Raw genomic sequence first — 15541 nt, forward strand, 5'->3', positions numbered from 1 at the left:
AGGAATTAGAAAAGCCTCTGTGAAGCCTGTGGCTTGGGAGATGCAGTCCTTGGGAAGCAGTGGTTGGCCTTATTTATTTCCACCATGATTAATTACCAGGAAACAAAGTAATGACTATATGCTCCATATCATTTTGCAAATCTTATTAACTGTTGGGTAAGTTCAATTTATTTACAACACTAATATCTGTTTATGTCAGCCAAGTTGGCAGTGTGGTTAGCCGTTGGCAACTTCAAGGAATTAGAATATGGTTAAAACAAACAACAAACATTAGAAGGAACATCGTCTCTGAGGAGGCTGGGCTGGGGAGGAATTTGATCTCAGGGCCTTAACTGCAGCTGCTTCTCTCTTGGGTCTTTTCTGCAGCTCCGTGCCCCCACCCCCGCCACTGCCCTCCCCCACCCCGCCCAGGTAAGACATTGATAGGAGCAGAGGCTCCTGAGGGGCCCAGGTTACATCTCCAGTGACTTGGCGATGGGTTGAGTTGGTTAGGAGGAGAGAAGCAGGTGGTCTTGCATTTTACAAGTTCTATTGAATTGAGGCAAAATTTCTGGTCATCTGTAGGACCTTCAATTAAAATGAGGTGAATACAAGTTTACACAGCCCTGTTTCATCAGCCCTGAATGCAGGGACCTGGGTCTGGGATGGAGGAAAGGATGGGGCAAGAGTGCGGACAGGGCCTTCCCTGGTGGCGCAGTGGTTGAGAGTCCGCCTGCCGATACAGGGGACACGGGTTCGTGCCCCGGTCCCGGAAGATCCCACATGCCGCAAAGCGGCTGGGCCCGTGAGCCATGGCCACTGAGCCTGCGCGTCCGGAGCCTGTGCTCCGCAAAGGGAGAGGACACAACAGTGAGAGGCCCGCGTACCGCAAAAAGAAAAAAAGAAAAAAGTGGGCGGACAGCCAGTGATGCGCGTGCGCAAAGAAACCGCCGCCCAAAACGGCGGAAACCGTGTGCGTGGGCGATTGGTCCAGTCGGCGCCGGCCTCCTGCGATGTTCGTTGGAGTGAAACTGGGTCCTGTTGCCAGTCTAGTCAGCCTTGAGACTCCTGTGCCGGCTGTTCCTTCTTCTGGAGAGGATGAAGCCACGGAGTCTGCTGAGGTAATGGCCTGGATTTTTTTTTTTTAATTTTTGGTAGTACGCGGGCCTTCCACCATTGTGGCGTCTCCCGTTGCGGAGCACAGGCTCCGGACGCACGGGCTCAGCGGCCATGGCTCACGGGCCCAGCTGCCCTGCAGCATGTGGGATCTTGCCAGACCGGGGCACGAACCCGTGTCCCCTGCATCGGCAGGCGGATTCTCAACCACTGCGCCACCAGGGAAGCCCTGGCCTGGATTTTAATTGGTGCTAAGTGACCTCTTTGCGGGAGGCTTCAGGGTTCGATTCATGCTTACACTTAGGGACAGACGAGGTTCCCTCTTCTTGGGGGCCCACGGGGGTGGGGACCGTCAGCTTAGGGCACGTCAGATGTCCTTTGCTACATCCACTACAATTTAGACGCTTCAGATATTTAGTATCTTTCCTCGCGGTGCACACTCAACCTTGGCGGAGAAACTCAACAGTGGTGGTGGTCACATCATCTAAAAAGAAACATTCTCTTATCAATAAACCTCCTGACTAGAATATTCAAATCGAATCACTATGCAACTTTAATCATCTTCTTTAAACCCCGCCCCCCGGCCCGCCGCTTATCAGGCCCACTAAGTAGCCTCCTGAGGGACCATCACAAAGTCTCTTACCAGGAGCTCCATGGGAGGAGGGATTGATCCCCGTGCTCACGACCCGGCACAGCCAAAGAGGAGTGAGAGAGGGGAGAAGGGGAGCCCACCCTCCTTCTGCCACCTGGATTCCTCTGGGACTCAGGAACCCAGCTGAAGTTGTCTCTCTGCCCTCACATACCCCTCACACACTCAGATTTCCTCCTCAGAGCCTCTTCCTTGCCCAGGTGGAGCCATGGCTGTGTGTGACAGCTCAGTTTCCATCTACCCACCAAACCCAACCTTCTCAATGACCCCGTGAAGGCCTGCTTTCTTCGAAGACTCCTTTCCTGACTGTCCTGCCCCTCCTAGACCTCGCACCCCAAACTCACTCTCTCCCCCACCATCGTTAAGGCAAAGGCGTTTATTTCCCCACAACACTGAGAGGCCCGGGTACCGCAAAAAAATAAAATAAAATAAAATAAAATAACAAAGGAAACTTTCTGTCGCTACCAAAATCAGAAAAATCTAGAACCCCTTGCCATGTAGAACACCAGAAATAATTTTAGTGAAAACCAAGTACTGTGAATAATTTCTGGATCCAAACTGTTGCTTGCCTGAGTTTGCTCTGCATTAGAAAAGGGAACTGGAAAGTCTCAAAGAGGAGCTCAAGACCAGCTCCAAACCAGACCTTCTCCTTGGTGTCAGGAGAAGAAAGAGACCTAAAAAGATAAGAACACTCCTGCTGTGGAAGTCTGCAGTCGTTAATTTCTTGTGCGTGCGTGTTGGTTTGAAAACTGGCCCCAATAGACGGTAGGCTTGGAGAGACGGAAGAAAGAGGCAGCCACTCCAGACTGGTAGGAGGCAGGGTTAACGCGCAAGAGAACTTACATATGAGGCTTGTCTTGAGTGCCGCAATATGAGTAGATCTCTGCACTTGCCCACCAGAATCTCAACAGTTTACAGAGAGGCCTTAACAGGGTTCAGACACATATACACCATCCAGATGGTATAACACTTAACTGCTGCATCCTTGAAGTAGCTCCTAGTGTGAGAACAGTGGGTGGAATGTACATTCCAAGGACAGGGGAGGGAGGAGCCTCAGATTGCCTGGGTCCAGGTCACAGGTCCACAAGTGGTCACATCCTCTCGGTGACCTCTTCCAACAATGCACCCACTACAGTCATCTCATATACCAGTCCCAAGCACTGGGAAACACTATTATTTTAAGGTGAGAAAATTGAGGTCCATTGCTGGGCAGTGAGTGACTTGCCCAAGGTCACAGGGCTGAAAAGTAATGACTTCTATTTGACAAATCCTGTGCCCTGAGCCAGGATGTGAGGATCCAGAAGAGGGAGAATCAAGGCAAGTACTTTCTTTGCCCCTATGGAGCTTACTGTCCAGTGGAGGAGAAAGACTAAATAAATAATCAGACTGAAAAATTAAATAATGATAATTGCAGCAAGCATTATAAAGAAAAAGCTCAGGAAACTAGAGGATCTTGCAATGGGAGAATCTACCTGGACTTGGGTGTGGGGGGGTCATCAAGTGGGCTCTTAAGGAAATCACATGTAGGCTAGAGGTGAAGGGCAAGTAAGAAGTGGCAGGGAAAAAGTTTTAAGCAGAGTGACGTGCATGTGCAAAGGTCCCGAGGCCAGGTGGCTGGCACAGTGACTGAGGAGGAGAATGGGTACATTTAAAGCTGAGGGAGGAAGGAGTTCAGGTTTCCTCCACAGCAATAGTTTTCTTCAACTCTGGACTTCTGACTCCTAGGGAGGTTTATTTCCCCTGTCACATGTCACCCTTTGGTTAAGTCACTTAATCTCTCTGAGCCTCTGTTTTCTTTCTTTTCTGTAAAATGGATCAATAGTAATCTACTGTATAGGCTCACATGAGAATTAAATGAGATGTTCTTTGTAGACCAAGAAGTGCCCTCCAGCGTTAGCGCAGTTAGGTAAATTGCTTTCCTTGTGCCGAGGGGCCAGCAGAGGTGCAGAGAGGTGAAGTGACTTACTAGGGTCACACAGCTACGAAGCCAAGACCCTTCAGGGATGGACACAGGAGAGGAGCTTGCTCTGGTGATCCTCTTTTACAGGTTAGTTTGGAGGGTCTACTGGATGGAAGCCGCTGGGACCAAAAGACCTCTGGTCGCTTGGGAGAGAAAACTCCTCAGAACTTGTTTCCCAGCTTGAAAAGGAATGGACAAGGAACCGCAGCGCAGCCCAGCGGTGAGTGTGTGGAAGATGGGCGCTCAGCCCAAAGCTGGGTCAGCAAATCACTGGACCCCAAATACAACCACGCCCCTACTCCAGGCTCCACCGCCACAGTCCCCTCCCTGTCAGCTGACCTCACTAAGCATTAGCAGGTCGGGCTCAAGATGCTTTTCCTCCCAGATGCTTTGCAGGTTCCAAAAGGATATTGACAGAGGGGGAACCTCTCCAGGCTCCCAGAAGGAAGCTCGGATGGTGGGATGGAGGCAGGGAACAGAAGGACTATTTTAAGACTGGGGGTGGAGAGGTAGGTATGGTCCATAACATGCAGGCAACTACTCACTTACTACTTAACCTGAGTGATTAGTTTCCTGGCTTTTAGTTTTCTTATCTGTTCAAGGTGGGGGGGGTGCGGGGGATGCCATTAGCCCTAGCTCCTCATAGCTTGTGTGAGATGAGAAAAAAAAAAGATTTATAGAAAAGAACTTAGCGAATTTCTTAAAAATGGTAAAATTTCCAGCAATATCAGTTATCCAGAGGATTTCAATCTCTTTCTAGTCCTGCCCACTTGCCTCACTCTTGCCCTCTCTGGCATCTCTGGAAACTTCTGTGAAGTGCTCAGAGCCTGAGGAACCTGGTTTGTGCAACTTTGGTCTAGAGAAATAAGCTCTCTAATAGGATTAATTAAACCCGGGTTAAACATAGCCCTGCCATCGAGTAGTTGATGACCTTGGACAAGTCGCTTGACCTCCCCGGGGCCAGGTGTTTCAGGGCACAGACAAAAGTAGCTCTGTGGAAAGTTACAGGGTTCCCCTGCATACTCTATTATTTTGTGGTGATTGTTATAGGTGGCTAAATCCCACAAATTAGAAGGAGCCAGAGAGAGACAGAGTCTGCTGGCTCACGTAGCTGAGAAGGTAGGTCTGGCCTCAGGTGTGGCTGTATCCAGGACTTGAATGACGTCCAAATTCTCTCCCTCCATCTCTCAGCTCAGCTGTTGTCTGGGCACTGGTCTCTCTATAAACGCCTGTCCTGTATCATGCCAACTCAGCAACCCCTACTACCATCCACATAGACAATCCCAAGGAAGGCCTTTTATTAGCTGGCTTGAATCCTGTGCCTCTCAGGGGCCAATCCCATGGCTGGAGAGCAGGCCCCATAATTGGTGGTCCCTTCAGAGCCACACAGGGAGGGGAAGAGCTGCTCCCCAAAGGAAGGGAGTATGTTTTGCAAAAGGGGTAAGTAATATGAGCAAATCAAAAGAGCAGCTCTCGCTCTCACCCCGGGCATATCTTGCTGTACGGTGAGTTTAAGTACAGCTGAAGTGACTTTTGAGTGGCAGAATTAATTCAAAAGGACCCTGGAGGTCTTGTCCACCCTCTCCCAGCTCTGGCCTCCCCTGCCAGCCTGGGAATGATAGTCACCCAGTGTTAGAGCTAGCACATAGAAACACTCTCCAGAACAGTTTGAGAATCCGTGAACAACTGACAGAAAGAGAGGAGGATGGCAGGGTTGTAGAGAGATCTGGTTCAGGCATTTTCTAAGCTGACTCATTACACACCAAGAGAACTTTGGTTTTATTTCTAAACTATTTTGCAGCCTTTGGGGGAAGGGAGAAGATGTCATCTTAAGAGGTCACAGAGCAATCTGTCTGCTGGCCAAGTCAGGGTCACAGGTGTGTTTGGCCAGCATGGTGTCTTGTTGTTTAAGGTTTTTTTCTTTGTTTTGTTTTTGGAGAAGTCACCAACATTTAAAATGTTGGAGATGTCACAGGAAAATGTGGAATTTGGGCCTCTCTTAAAGTAGAATGGCAGTACTGGGCCACATCCCTGCATGGCAACAGGAGGGTGGATCTGGGTAGCAGCTTCCCCATTGAACAGGGCATGTGAGCTGCAGTCGCCACCACTCCCTTTGATATCCCCCAGCTTACACCTGGCCACTCACTCACGCCCCCTGCCTTGGCCTGTGGTCATTTTTGGGTCCTGCACTAAATGGCTTTGGGGCCACAGACCAAAGACCAGCCACCAGTCTAGAGACCTTCCCTGATGGAAAGTGAGACCAGCTAGAAAGGAAGAAGTTTGTTCCCAAGCCTGCAGGCTGAACACAGTGACTCAGAATTTTGGTGTGAGCAGCTAGAACAGAACAGAGCAAAACATCCAGCGGGAAAGAGGCTTTCACAGTGGCCTCTTCACCCACCCCATTTTATGGATGGGAACACCGAGGCTCAGAGGGAAGGGCATTTGGACCTCGGTTTTCCTGCTCAAAGGCCAGGTTCTATCAACCAAACCAAATCATTTCCTTCCTTCCTTTGCTTCCTTCCACAAATCTTTATTAATAGCAAGCAGTAGGCCCTTTGCACACATCACTCCCTCTGTTTTTTCCCATTCACTGGACAAGTATTTATTGAGCCACTTATGCATTCGGGTGCTGAACTCGGTGCTGGGGGAAATACGAGTAAAAAGAAAATACAAGCAGGAAGCCTACCCACCTGGGTCCCACTTTAGGCGGGGCCGGAGGCGGCGGGGGCGGGGCGGGGCGGGGCGGCGGGGTTGGCCCTGGTTGGCACTTGCCCAGCCCAGTGGGTGTGCAGCAGCAGCTGAGTCAGGACCAGCACCCAACATCGGGCATCGAGGCACCGTGCGGACGCCGCGCTGGCCTTGCCTCCGACCCGGACCGACCCCAGGCAAATTGTGGGTGCCAAGGAGAGGCCACATCTCAGGGCTACGGAGGTGACAAGGGAGAGAGGTGAGCGCAGGGTTAGAAAAATGGCTGAATTGCAAATCCCGGAAGGGGAGGTTGGGGGGTGGGGGTAGGCTTCAAGACAGGGGTAGAAAGTTAACATTTGCTTATTTCTTAGCAAACCGGGTGGTAAAGACTGGTTCCTTATAGCCTCTTGTGCTAAAAATACCACTTTTCCTTTGGACTGCCTGCTGAGATTTGTCCCTCCCCTCCATCCTGAGGAGATGCTGAGAGGATTCTTGAGGGGAAGGGAGGGAGGGACTGGACGTCTGGCTTGTGGTGGAGGGGTATTCACACTGCTGGCTGGGCCTTGGGGGTAAAAAGGCTGACTTCCGGGGTCTCAACCCACCTCTCTGAAAAAGGAGGCCCAGGCACACCACCGATCGATCCTTCAGCTAGTTCAGGTGGAGTGGGACTAGGCGGTTTGCTTTGCTGGACAACGGGAAACTTGTATCTGTTTAAACTGGGCCAAGAGACTAGTTGCACCTGGTCCTAGTGAAAGCAACCAACAGGTTAAGTCCAGTGTCACGAGGAGATCTTGAAAAGTTCAGTCTATTCCCAGGTAGTGAGTGCTTGATTCAGTGCCTGATCTGTGCCAGGCCCTGTTCTGATGCTGGGGATACAGCAGTAAACAAGACAGCCGTGGCCTCTTGTTCCAGAAAGCTGATTTTTGGTGGAGAAGACAGATAATTGCAAGTTCAAGTAAATGCTGGGACAAAAAACAAGGGACTGGGATAGAGGACCAGAGCTCCTTTAGTTGTAGCCTGCAGGGAAAGTGTCTTTGAGGAGGTGATGTTGAAATTGAAGTCAAGCCTTGGGAAGAGCGGGGCAGAGACATTCCAGACCATGGAGAGTCTGTGCTGAAGTCCTGAGAAAGGTAAGTTGTGGATGTGTCAAGGAGCTGAAAGAAAACCAGAGAGGGACTTCCCTGGTGGTGCAGTGGTTAAGAATCCGCCCGCCAATGCAGGGGACACGGGTTCGAGCCCTGGTCTGGGAAGATCCCACATGCCGCAGAGCAACTAAGCCTGTGTGCCACAACTACCGAGCCCGAGTGCCCCAACTTCTGAAGCCCGTGCTCCTAGAGCCCGTGCTCCGCAACAAGAGAAGCCACCGCCATGAGAAGCCTGCGCACCGCAACGAAGACAACGCAGCCAAAAATAAATAAATAAATAAATAAATTTAAAAACAGGGAAAGAAAAAAGAAAACCAGAGAGGACCAGGATGAAGTGGGGAGGTGGGCAGGGGCCAGGCCGTGCAAGACTGTGTCTAGGAATGGAGAGTTTTTATAAAACCATTGAAGGGTTTTATGGGAGAAGAAAAAAAAAAAAAGTCCACCCACCTGGAGGTCTAACAGAACAGATAAGAAAAGGAGAGAGTTGGAGACAGTGAACATGGCTATGAAGGCAATGAATTAAATGGTGTGATACGATGGGGAGGGGTGGTCAGGGGTAGCGTTTATAAGAAGGTAGCATCCTTTTGGCATTCAAGACCCAAATAGCAAGACGTGAGCGGCAGGCATGCCCAGCTCACGATGGAGGCCAAGTCACAACTCTCCAGAGATGCCAAACTAAACAACAAGCTGGGTCAAGGGGTGAGGGGCAAGACCTTGACGTTGTTAATGAGGGTCTGGGTACCTGCACTCATCAAGGGTTTTTTTTTTCCTTTTTCCTTTCTTTTTAATTTTTGGGTGGGGGGCGTGGGGCTCACAAAGAGGCTCTCTGTGAATCGTGAGTCAAGATGTGGGCTTAAATCCCTGCTCCGTCCTCTATGTGTGACCTCGGGCACCTGTCACACCTCTCAGAGCCTCAGTCTCCTCCAAGGTAAAATGGGGACCCCATGACACCCATGGGGCAGGGAGGTTGAGAGGAGTTGATGAGCTTGTGTGTGTAAAGGGCTGATCCCAGTGCCTGGCCCTGGGTCCCAGCTCTGAAAACAGCACTGAAATTCTGATAACCCTGTAAGTTGTCAGAGCTGGAAGGGACTCAGAGAGTGGGGCCAGCCCCATCCTTTTGCATGTGAAGACAGAGAGGGGAGCAGCCTGCCCAAGGCCACACAGCAACTGCACTGTCAGTAGCTGCATCACTGCCAGCCTCTCCCTATGGCCTAGAACCAGCCTGCTTCCAGAAAGGCCCTCTGGCTTCCTCCCCTCCCTCCTTCCCCCTTCCTCTCCCTGTGGCCTCTGATGATGATCATGGGCCAGGGAGGGATCTTAGGCATCATGGCTGCCTGAGCTTCCATCTGTGGTTTCACTCAGACCAGGTGTGCCAGGCCCACAGACCTCATCTGTGATTCTAAACCCATTCTGAACCAGTTCTAAACTACCTCAGGGCTGGCTGGTTGTGGAAGAAGGGGAGGGCTGCGTAAGGGATCAAAAAGTTCTGGGCTCTGAAGGTTGGGATCAAATCCCAGTTCTTACACTTCTCAGCTGTGTGCCCTTGGACAAGTTGACCTTCTGAACCTCAGTTTCCTCATGTATGAAATGGGGTTACACCTGAGGGCACTTCTCCAGGGTTTTTCTTATAGGGGCACTGATCCCATTCCTGGGGGCTGCACCTGCATGACCTAATCACCTCCCAAAGGTCTCACCTCCTAATACCATCACACTGGCGATTAGTTTCAACATGAATTTGGGTGGTGATGGTGGGGGTGGGGTGGGGGAGACCCAAACATTCAATCTTTTACAAGGACCCAGAGCTGATTTCTCCTCTCCCCTAAGGCACACCAAGGCGACACCATTTAAAAGGAAAGGAAACCACGGTGCGGAGACCCCAGAGACGGAGACCCTCCTGCAGCAACAAGGGGGCAAGAGGGGCCCACTGCTGAGGGCCATCTGGCAGGTGGGCCGCTCCACCTTCCTCCTGGGGACCCTCAGCCTCATCATCAGTGACGTCTTCAGGTTCACGGTGCCCAAGCTCCTCAGGTGGGTCCAGGCCTTGGGTGCCTCGCTGAGGCTGGTGGTCCCATTAACGGCGTCCTTCCAGGGCCAGGGGACCTTCAGCCCTCCTCCTGCCTCTGCCTAGACCTCTGGTGCTCAGGGCACTGAGGGTGGGTGAAAAGGATACTCAGGAAGGACCACTTAAACAAGAAAGTGAGTGACCTTGGGGAGGGAAAACGAGTGAATTCTAGCCTGACTCTATCCGTTTGCTTTTGCTATACAACAAAGCCCCTCAAAAGTGAGGGGCTTAGGGCTTCCCTGGTGGCGCAGTGGTTGAGAGTCCGCCTGCCGATGCAGGGGACATGGGTTCGTGCCCCGGTCCGGGAAGATCCCACATGCCGCGGAGCGGCTGGGCCCGTGAGCCGTGGCCACTGAGCCTGCGCGTCCGGAGCCTGTGCTCTGCAACGGGAGAGGCCACAGCAGTGAGAGGCCTGCATATCTCAAAAAAAAAAAAAAAGTGAGGGACTTAAAGCCACTTCTTTAGCTCATGATCCTGTGGGTCAGCAATTCAAGCTGGCTTCAGCTGGGTGATTCTTCTTTTCTTGGCTGGGTTCACTCATCTGTCTGCAGTCACCTGTGGGGCTGGCTGGGGACTGGCTGGTCCAAGACAGTCCCAGCTGGGATATCTTGTCTCTGCTCCGGTGGTCTCTCATCCTCAAAAGGCTAAATCCGGCTTGTTCACAGGGCCATTTGGCAGGATTCCAAGACAAAGCAAAAGTTGCATTTTCTCGTGAGGCCAAAGCTGGTTGCACAGCCAGCCCAGATTCAAGAGGTGGCATGTTAATGTGTTAGGGCTGCCATAACAAAGCACTACAAACTGGGTGACTTTAAACAACAGAAATTTTTTTCTGGTGCTTATCTTTTCTACTGTTCTTTCTTTTCTTTTTTAATTGAAGTACAGTTGATTTACAATGTTGTGTCAGTTTCAGGTATACAGCAAAGCGATTCAGTTATATTGTACATACATATGTCAATATATTCTTTTTCAGGTTCTTTTCCCTTATAGCTTATTACAAAATATTGAGTAAAGTTCCCTGTGCTATACAGTAGGTCCTTGTTGGTTATCTATTTTATAATAGTAGTGTATATATGTTAATCCCAAACTCCTAATTTATCCCCACCCCTTTTCTCTTTGGTAACCATGAGTTTCTCTTCTATGTCTATGGGTCTATTTCTGTTTTGTATATAAGTTCATTTGTATCATTTTTTTTAGATTTCACATATAAGTGACATCATATGATATTTGTCTTTCTCTGACTTACTTCATTTAGTATGATAATATCTAGGTCCATCCATGTTGCTGCAAATGGCACTATTTCATTCTTTTTTATGGCTGAGTAATATTCCATTGTATACCTATACCACATCTTCTTTATCCATTCAGTGGACCTGGAGGTTGCTTCCATGTCTTGGCTATTATTGTAAATAGAGCTGCAGTAAACACTGGGATGCACGTTTCTTTTCAAACTAGAGTTTTCTCCAGATATATGCCCAGGAGTGGGATTGCTGGATCATAGGTCAACTCCATTTTTAGTTGTTTAAGGAACCTCCGTATACTGTTCTCCATAGTGGCTGCCCCCATTTACATTTCCACCAACAGTGTAGGAGGGTTCCCTTTTCTCCACACCCTCTCCAGCATTTATTATTTGTAGACTTTCTGATGATGGCTATTCTGACCGGTGTGAGGTGATACCTCATTACAGTTTTGATTTGCATTCCTCTAATAATTAGCGATATTGAGCATCTTTTCATGTGCGTTTTGGCCATCTGTATGTCTTCTTTGAAGAAATGTCTATTTAGGTCTCTGCCCATTTTTCACTTGGGTTGTTTTTTTGATATTGAGCTGTATGAGCTGTTTGTATGTTTTGGAGATTAATCCCTTCTCGGTCACATCGTTTGCAAATATTTTCTCCCATTCTGTAGGTTGTCTTTTCGTTGTGTTTATGGTTTCCTTTGCTGTGCAAAAGATTTTAAGTTTAATTAGGTCCCATTTAAACAACAGAAGTTTTTGTCCTCACGTTACTGGAGGCTAGATGTCCAAGATCAGTGTTGTTTCTTCTGAGGCCTCTCTCCTTGCCCAGACAGCTGCCTTGTCGCTGTGTCCTCACGTGGTTTTTCCTCTGAGCACATGCACCCCTGGTGTCTCCTTATGTGTCCAAATTTCCTCTTCTTACAGGGACACCAGTTGTATTGGATTAAGGCCCATCCTAACGGCCTCATTTTAACTGAATCACCTCTTTAAAGGTCCTATTTTCAAATACACAGTCGTATTCTGAGGTACTGGGGGTTTGGACTTTAACATATAAATTTTGTGAGGACACAGTTCAGCCCATAACAGGTGGCGGTAAAAACTTCACCTGTTGATTGGTGGAGACGCAAGTCACGCTGAAAATGAGTGTGGACAGTGGGGGAAATGATTGCAACCATTTGTGTAGAAAACAAAAAAGAACCCCATACTGTCTGGTCCTCCAGACCTGGCCAGGCTTAGGCAGAGGCAATAGCCATGGGTGCCCTTTCTCACCAGCCTCTTCCTGGCGTTTATTGGTGACCCCAAGACCCCGGCCTGGAAGGGCTGTCTTCTCGCCATGCTGATGTTCCTCTCTGCCTGCCTGCAAACACTGTTCGAGCAGCAGCACATGTACAGACTCAAGGTGCTACAGATGAGGCTGCGAATGGCCATCATGGGCCTGGTGTACAGAAAGGTGAGCCCCGGGGGAGAGGCGTGGCCTTTCCTCTCTCTCCATCCTGTCCCAATTCACAGACAAATGTTCCAGCCAAGAAGTGGAATGTTCCTGAACCGTTACTGTCATCAGTGCCTAAAACCACACTCATTCATCACTTTACTCATGTTTGCCCACACCACACCCTCACCTTCTTGGCTATTTCTGTAAGGCTTGCGTGATCTGACCCTGGCACCTCTTCTAGCTGATTACATCACACACTTCCTTCACACTTCTTTCACTTTCCTCCGGCCCCACAGGTCTTCTTTCAGTTCCTCAAGCACGCCAAACAATCTCCCAGCTCAGGGCCTTTGCACTTGCTGTTCCCACTGCCTGGGCACCCTTTCCACAACTCTTCATGTAGTGAACACTCACCCCCCTGAGGATAAAGGGCTAACCTACGGGCTGTGTGGAAACTGGATAAAGGTGGACTGTCAGCTATTTTACCCGGTAACACTGCTTACAATTAAAATGACCCCTGACCCCTTGGTAAATTGCATCTGGGCTGAAAGTTCTGCCAATGAACTATGATACCCGGAGGGAAGCCATAGCATTGGGCTTGGGCTTCTCTCTGCAGTGATTCTTGTCCCCTTGGGGGACCTTGGAACCGAAACCTGTGAGGCTGCTGCTCTAAGAGATGTTGGCCCCTCTGGGGTCTGGAGCATCTGAGCAAGGCAGTCCTGTGTAAGCCCCTTTCTCTCACACCTGAGCTGTCACTTGGGAAAGAAGGGGGCAAAGGGATCAGCTCCTGGGTGGCCGTGTAGCTCCTGAATTTCAGGTCACATCCCCCTGAGCACACTGGAGCTGGTGTGGCCTGTCCGGTCTCGGGAGTCCACACATGGAGCTGAGGCTGCAGGAAGATGACCCGAAGGCTTTGCTCTTCCCATCCCCACCCTTGGGGCAGCCGCCTTCATCACCTGATGAGGTCATACCCCTCCACTCTGCCCTCTGGGCTGCTTCTGTTTTAACTGTGTCTTCTTACTTTCTGTATCTGGTGCTTTGACATCTGGGGTCTTGCTGACCCTGGAGGGACTGCCCCTCTGTCCCTCCCAGGATCAGCCAGTTCCCAGAGATGCTAAGAGACTCATCTGAAAGCATCTCTTTCACATGCAAGCCAACCAATCCAGAGCTCACACCCCAACTGCCTCCTTTTTGGGCCCTAACACTCTAGGCCACTATCCCCTGCCTTAATCGCCCCGGGGCAGGGTACCAGACAATGAGGCCCAGCTCCTATGCCAAGAGCCCGGTGGAATTATTCAAACTAGCCAATCCTAAACCTGCTTACCCTGCCTGACCTTCCCATGAAAACCACAACAAGCTCTTGCCTGTGGTCCCCCCAACCCTGCAGCATCCTGGTGCTTCCCCAGTGGCCCCCTCATAGCGTGGGGTGCCCCCTCCTCTTGAGATCTGTGAGTATAATAAACCCTCTTGTCAAGGGCAGTCTTCTCTGATCTGTGGGCTTGCCGTGCCTGAATAATGATAAAAACCTATATTTGAAAACACTTCTTCATGGCACTCATCATAATTACTATTAAAGGATGAACTATGTAAATCTTTATTTAATTTTGTCCCCCAGCTCAAACTCCACTCCGAAGAGAGCAAGTGCCCTGCCTCTTGATCACAGTACTCACCTCAGAGTGAGGCCCAGAGCAGGTGCTCGGTAAAGATTTGAAGATTTTTTTTTCAGATTTCTACACTCAATCATTGCCAGCTCACCACTTCACCCCCTCACTTCTTCCCTGACACACTCAGCAGAGAGAGAGAGGGGACTGCAAGTAGAACGTAGCATTCAACAGGTTGGAAGGGGTCCACTGTGACCCCAGAGTTAGGGCAAATTTGGGGCTGCCAGAAAACCAGCTTGGTGTCTGAGAGGCACACTGAATGCCTGCAGGGGTCAGTCTAACACCCTGTCTAGCCCATGTCGTGCCTCTGTCATCCTGGATTCCAATCCTGGCCCAGTCACTTAGGAGCCCTCTGGCTTTGGGCAAATTGGTCAATTTCTCTGTGCCTCAGTTTCCTTAGCTGTGAAATGGGGTTAATAATTCTGCATCTCACTGATTCTAGTCTCACGTTTTTTTTCTCTTTTTAACTTCTGAAATCAAGATGTTTTAATTTAGTTGGCATTGATGTTTTTTCCCATAGTGATACAAAAGTAGAGAGTACTTTATCCACAGTGTTTTAGATTGAATGAAATATGGCAGTACCCGCTCCATACAGTTGTCTGATGTGCCCCATCACGGAAAATGGTGAAACTGTTAGTTTATTGAGCACAGTGCCTAGGCTGTAGCGCTCAGCAGATGACCACCATTATCAGCATTATCACCATTATCAACTATTGCTTTCACCACTCGCTAGTAGTATGTTATTAATTGTTATTAGTCCAGTGCTTTAGGGGTTTCAGGGTATTTTCATTTTTGTCTTCTCCCTGGAGTCTCACAATGGGAGGTTAGCTGAGGAGATTTTATTAGCCCACTTTGCAGATGAGTGAACTGAGGCTCAGATGGTAAAGAAATCTGCCTCAGCCAGCAGGGGCAGCACAGCTTAGACCCCGGCCTGCTGGGTGGCTGTTCTCTTGCTCAGTCCAAGCCGTGGGCCTCCCTCCCTCCTGGGCCCTTCCTCCCTCGTGGTCCTCCCTAACTGCCCCTCACCCCCTCCTTCCCTCCCTCCTGATTCAGGTCTCCATCTTCTGCCCCTCCCAGGTCCTGGCTCTGTCCAGCAGCTCCAGAAAGGCCAGCGCAGTGGGGGACGTGGTCAACCTGGTGTCTGTGGATGTGCAGCGGCTGACTGAGAGCATCACCTACCTCAACGGGCTGTAGCTGCCGCTCATCTGGATCATCATCTGCTTTCTCTACCTCTGGCAGGTGTTCTGGGGCAGAGAGAGCTGGGATTTGAGTTGAATCCTCCTCACCCCCCATCCCCCTCCTCCTCCCCCTCCCCTTCCTCCTCCCCTCCCCCTCCCCCTCCTCCTCCTCCCCCTCCTCCTCCCCCTCCTCTTCCTCTCCCTCCTCCTCCTCCTCCTCCTTCCTCTCCTCCTCCCACTCCTCCTCCTCAATCCTATCTCCATCTGCACACTGCGGGCTGATGTAATGGGCAAAGTCTTAGACGAGGATGACCTTCACTTCACCTTGGGCTGGATGCTCACCTCTCAGGGCCTCAGTTTCCTCATCTGTATGATGATGATGGTGATGACATTGGCACTTTTTGGGTGTGATATCGGGGTAACAAGTGAGCAGATTAGGCA

General features: G+C 50.2%; 1 protein-coding gene across 1 annotated transcript; it reads left to right on the forward strand.

Annotated features, from left to right (window-relative positions):
• Positions 1–907: 907 nt before the first annotated feature.
• On the forward strand, positions 908–15116 carry LOC131754855 (ATP-binding cassette sub-family C member 6-like). Its single transcript, XM_059060945.1, has 5 exons — positions 908–994; positions 3797–3924; positions 9362–9565; positions 12105–12282; positions 14976–15116. Exons 1-5 carry the CDS (start codon positions 908–910, stop codon positions 15114–15116), a joined length of 738 nt encoding a protein of 245 aa, XP_058916928.1.
• The last annotated feature ends 425 nt before the right edge of the window (positions 15117–15541 follow it).

The sequence above is a fragment of the Kogia breviceps genome, chromosome 1 (assembly GCF_026419965.1).
Source record: "Kogia breviceps isolate mKogBre1 chromosome 1, mKogBre1 haplotype 1, whole genome shotgun sequence".
Classification (NCBI taxonomy): domain Eukaryota; kingdom Metazoa; phylum Chordata; class Mammalia; order Artiodactyla; family Physeteridae; genus Kogia; species Kogia breviceps.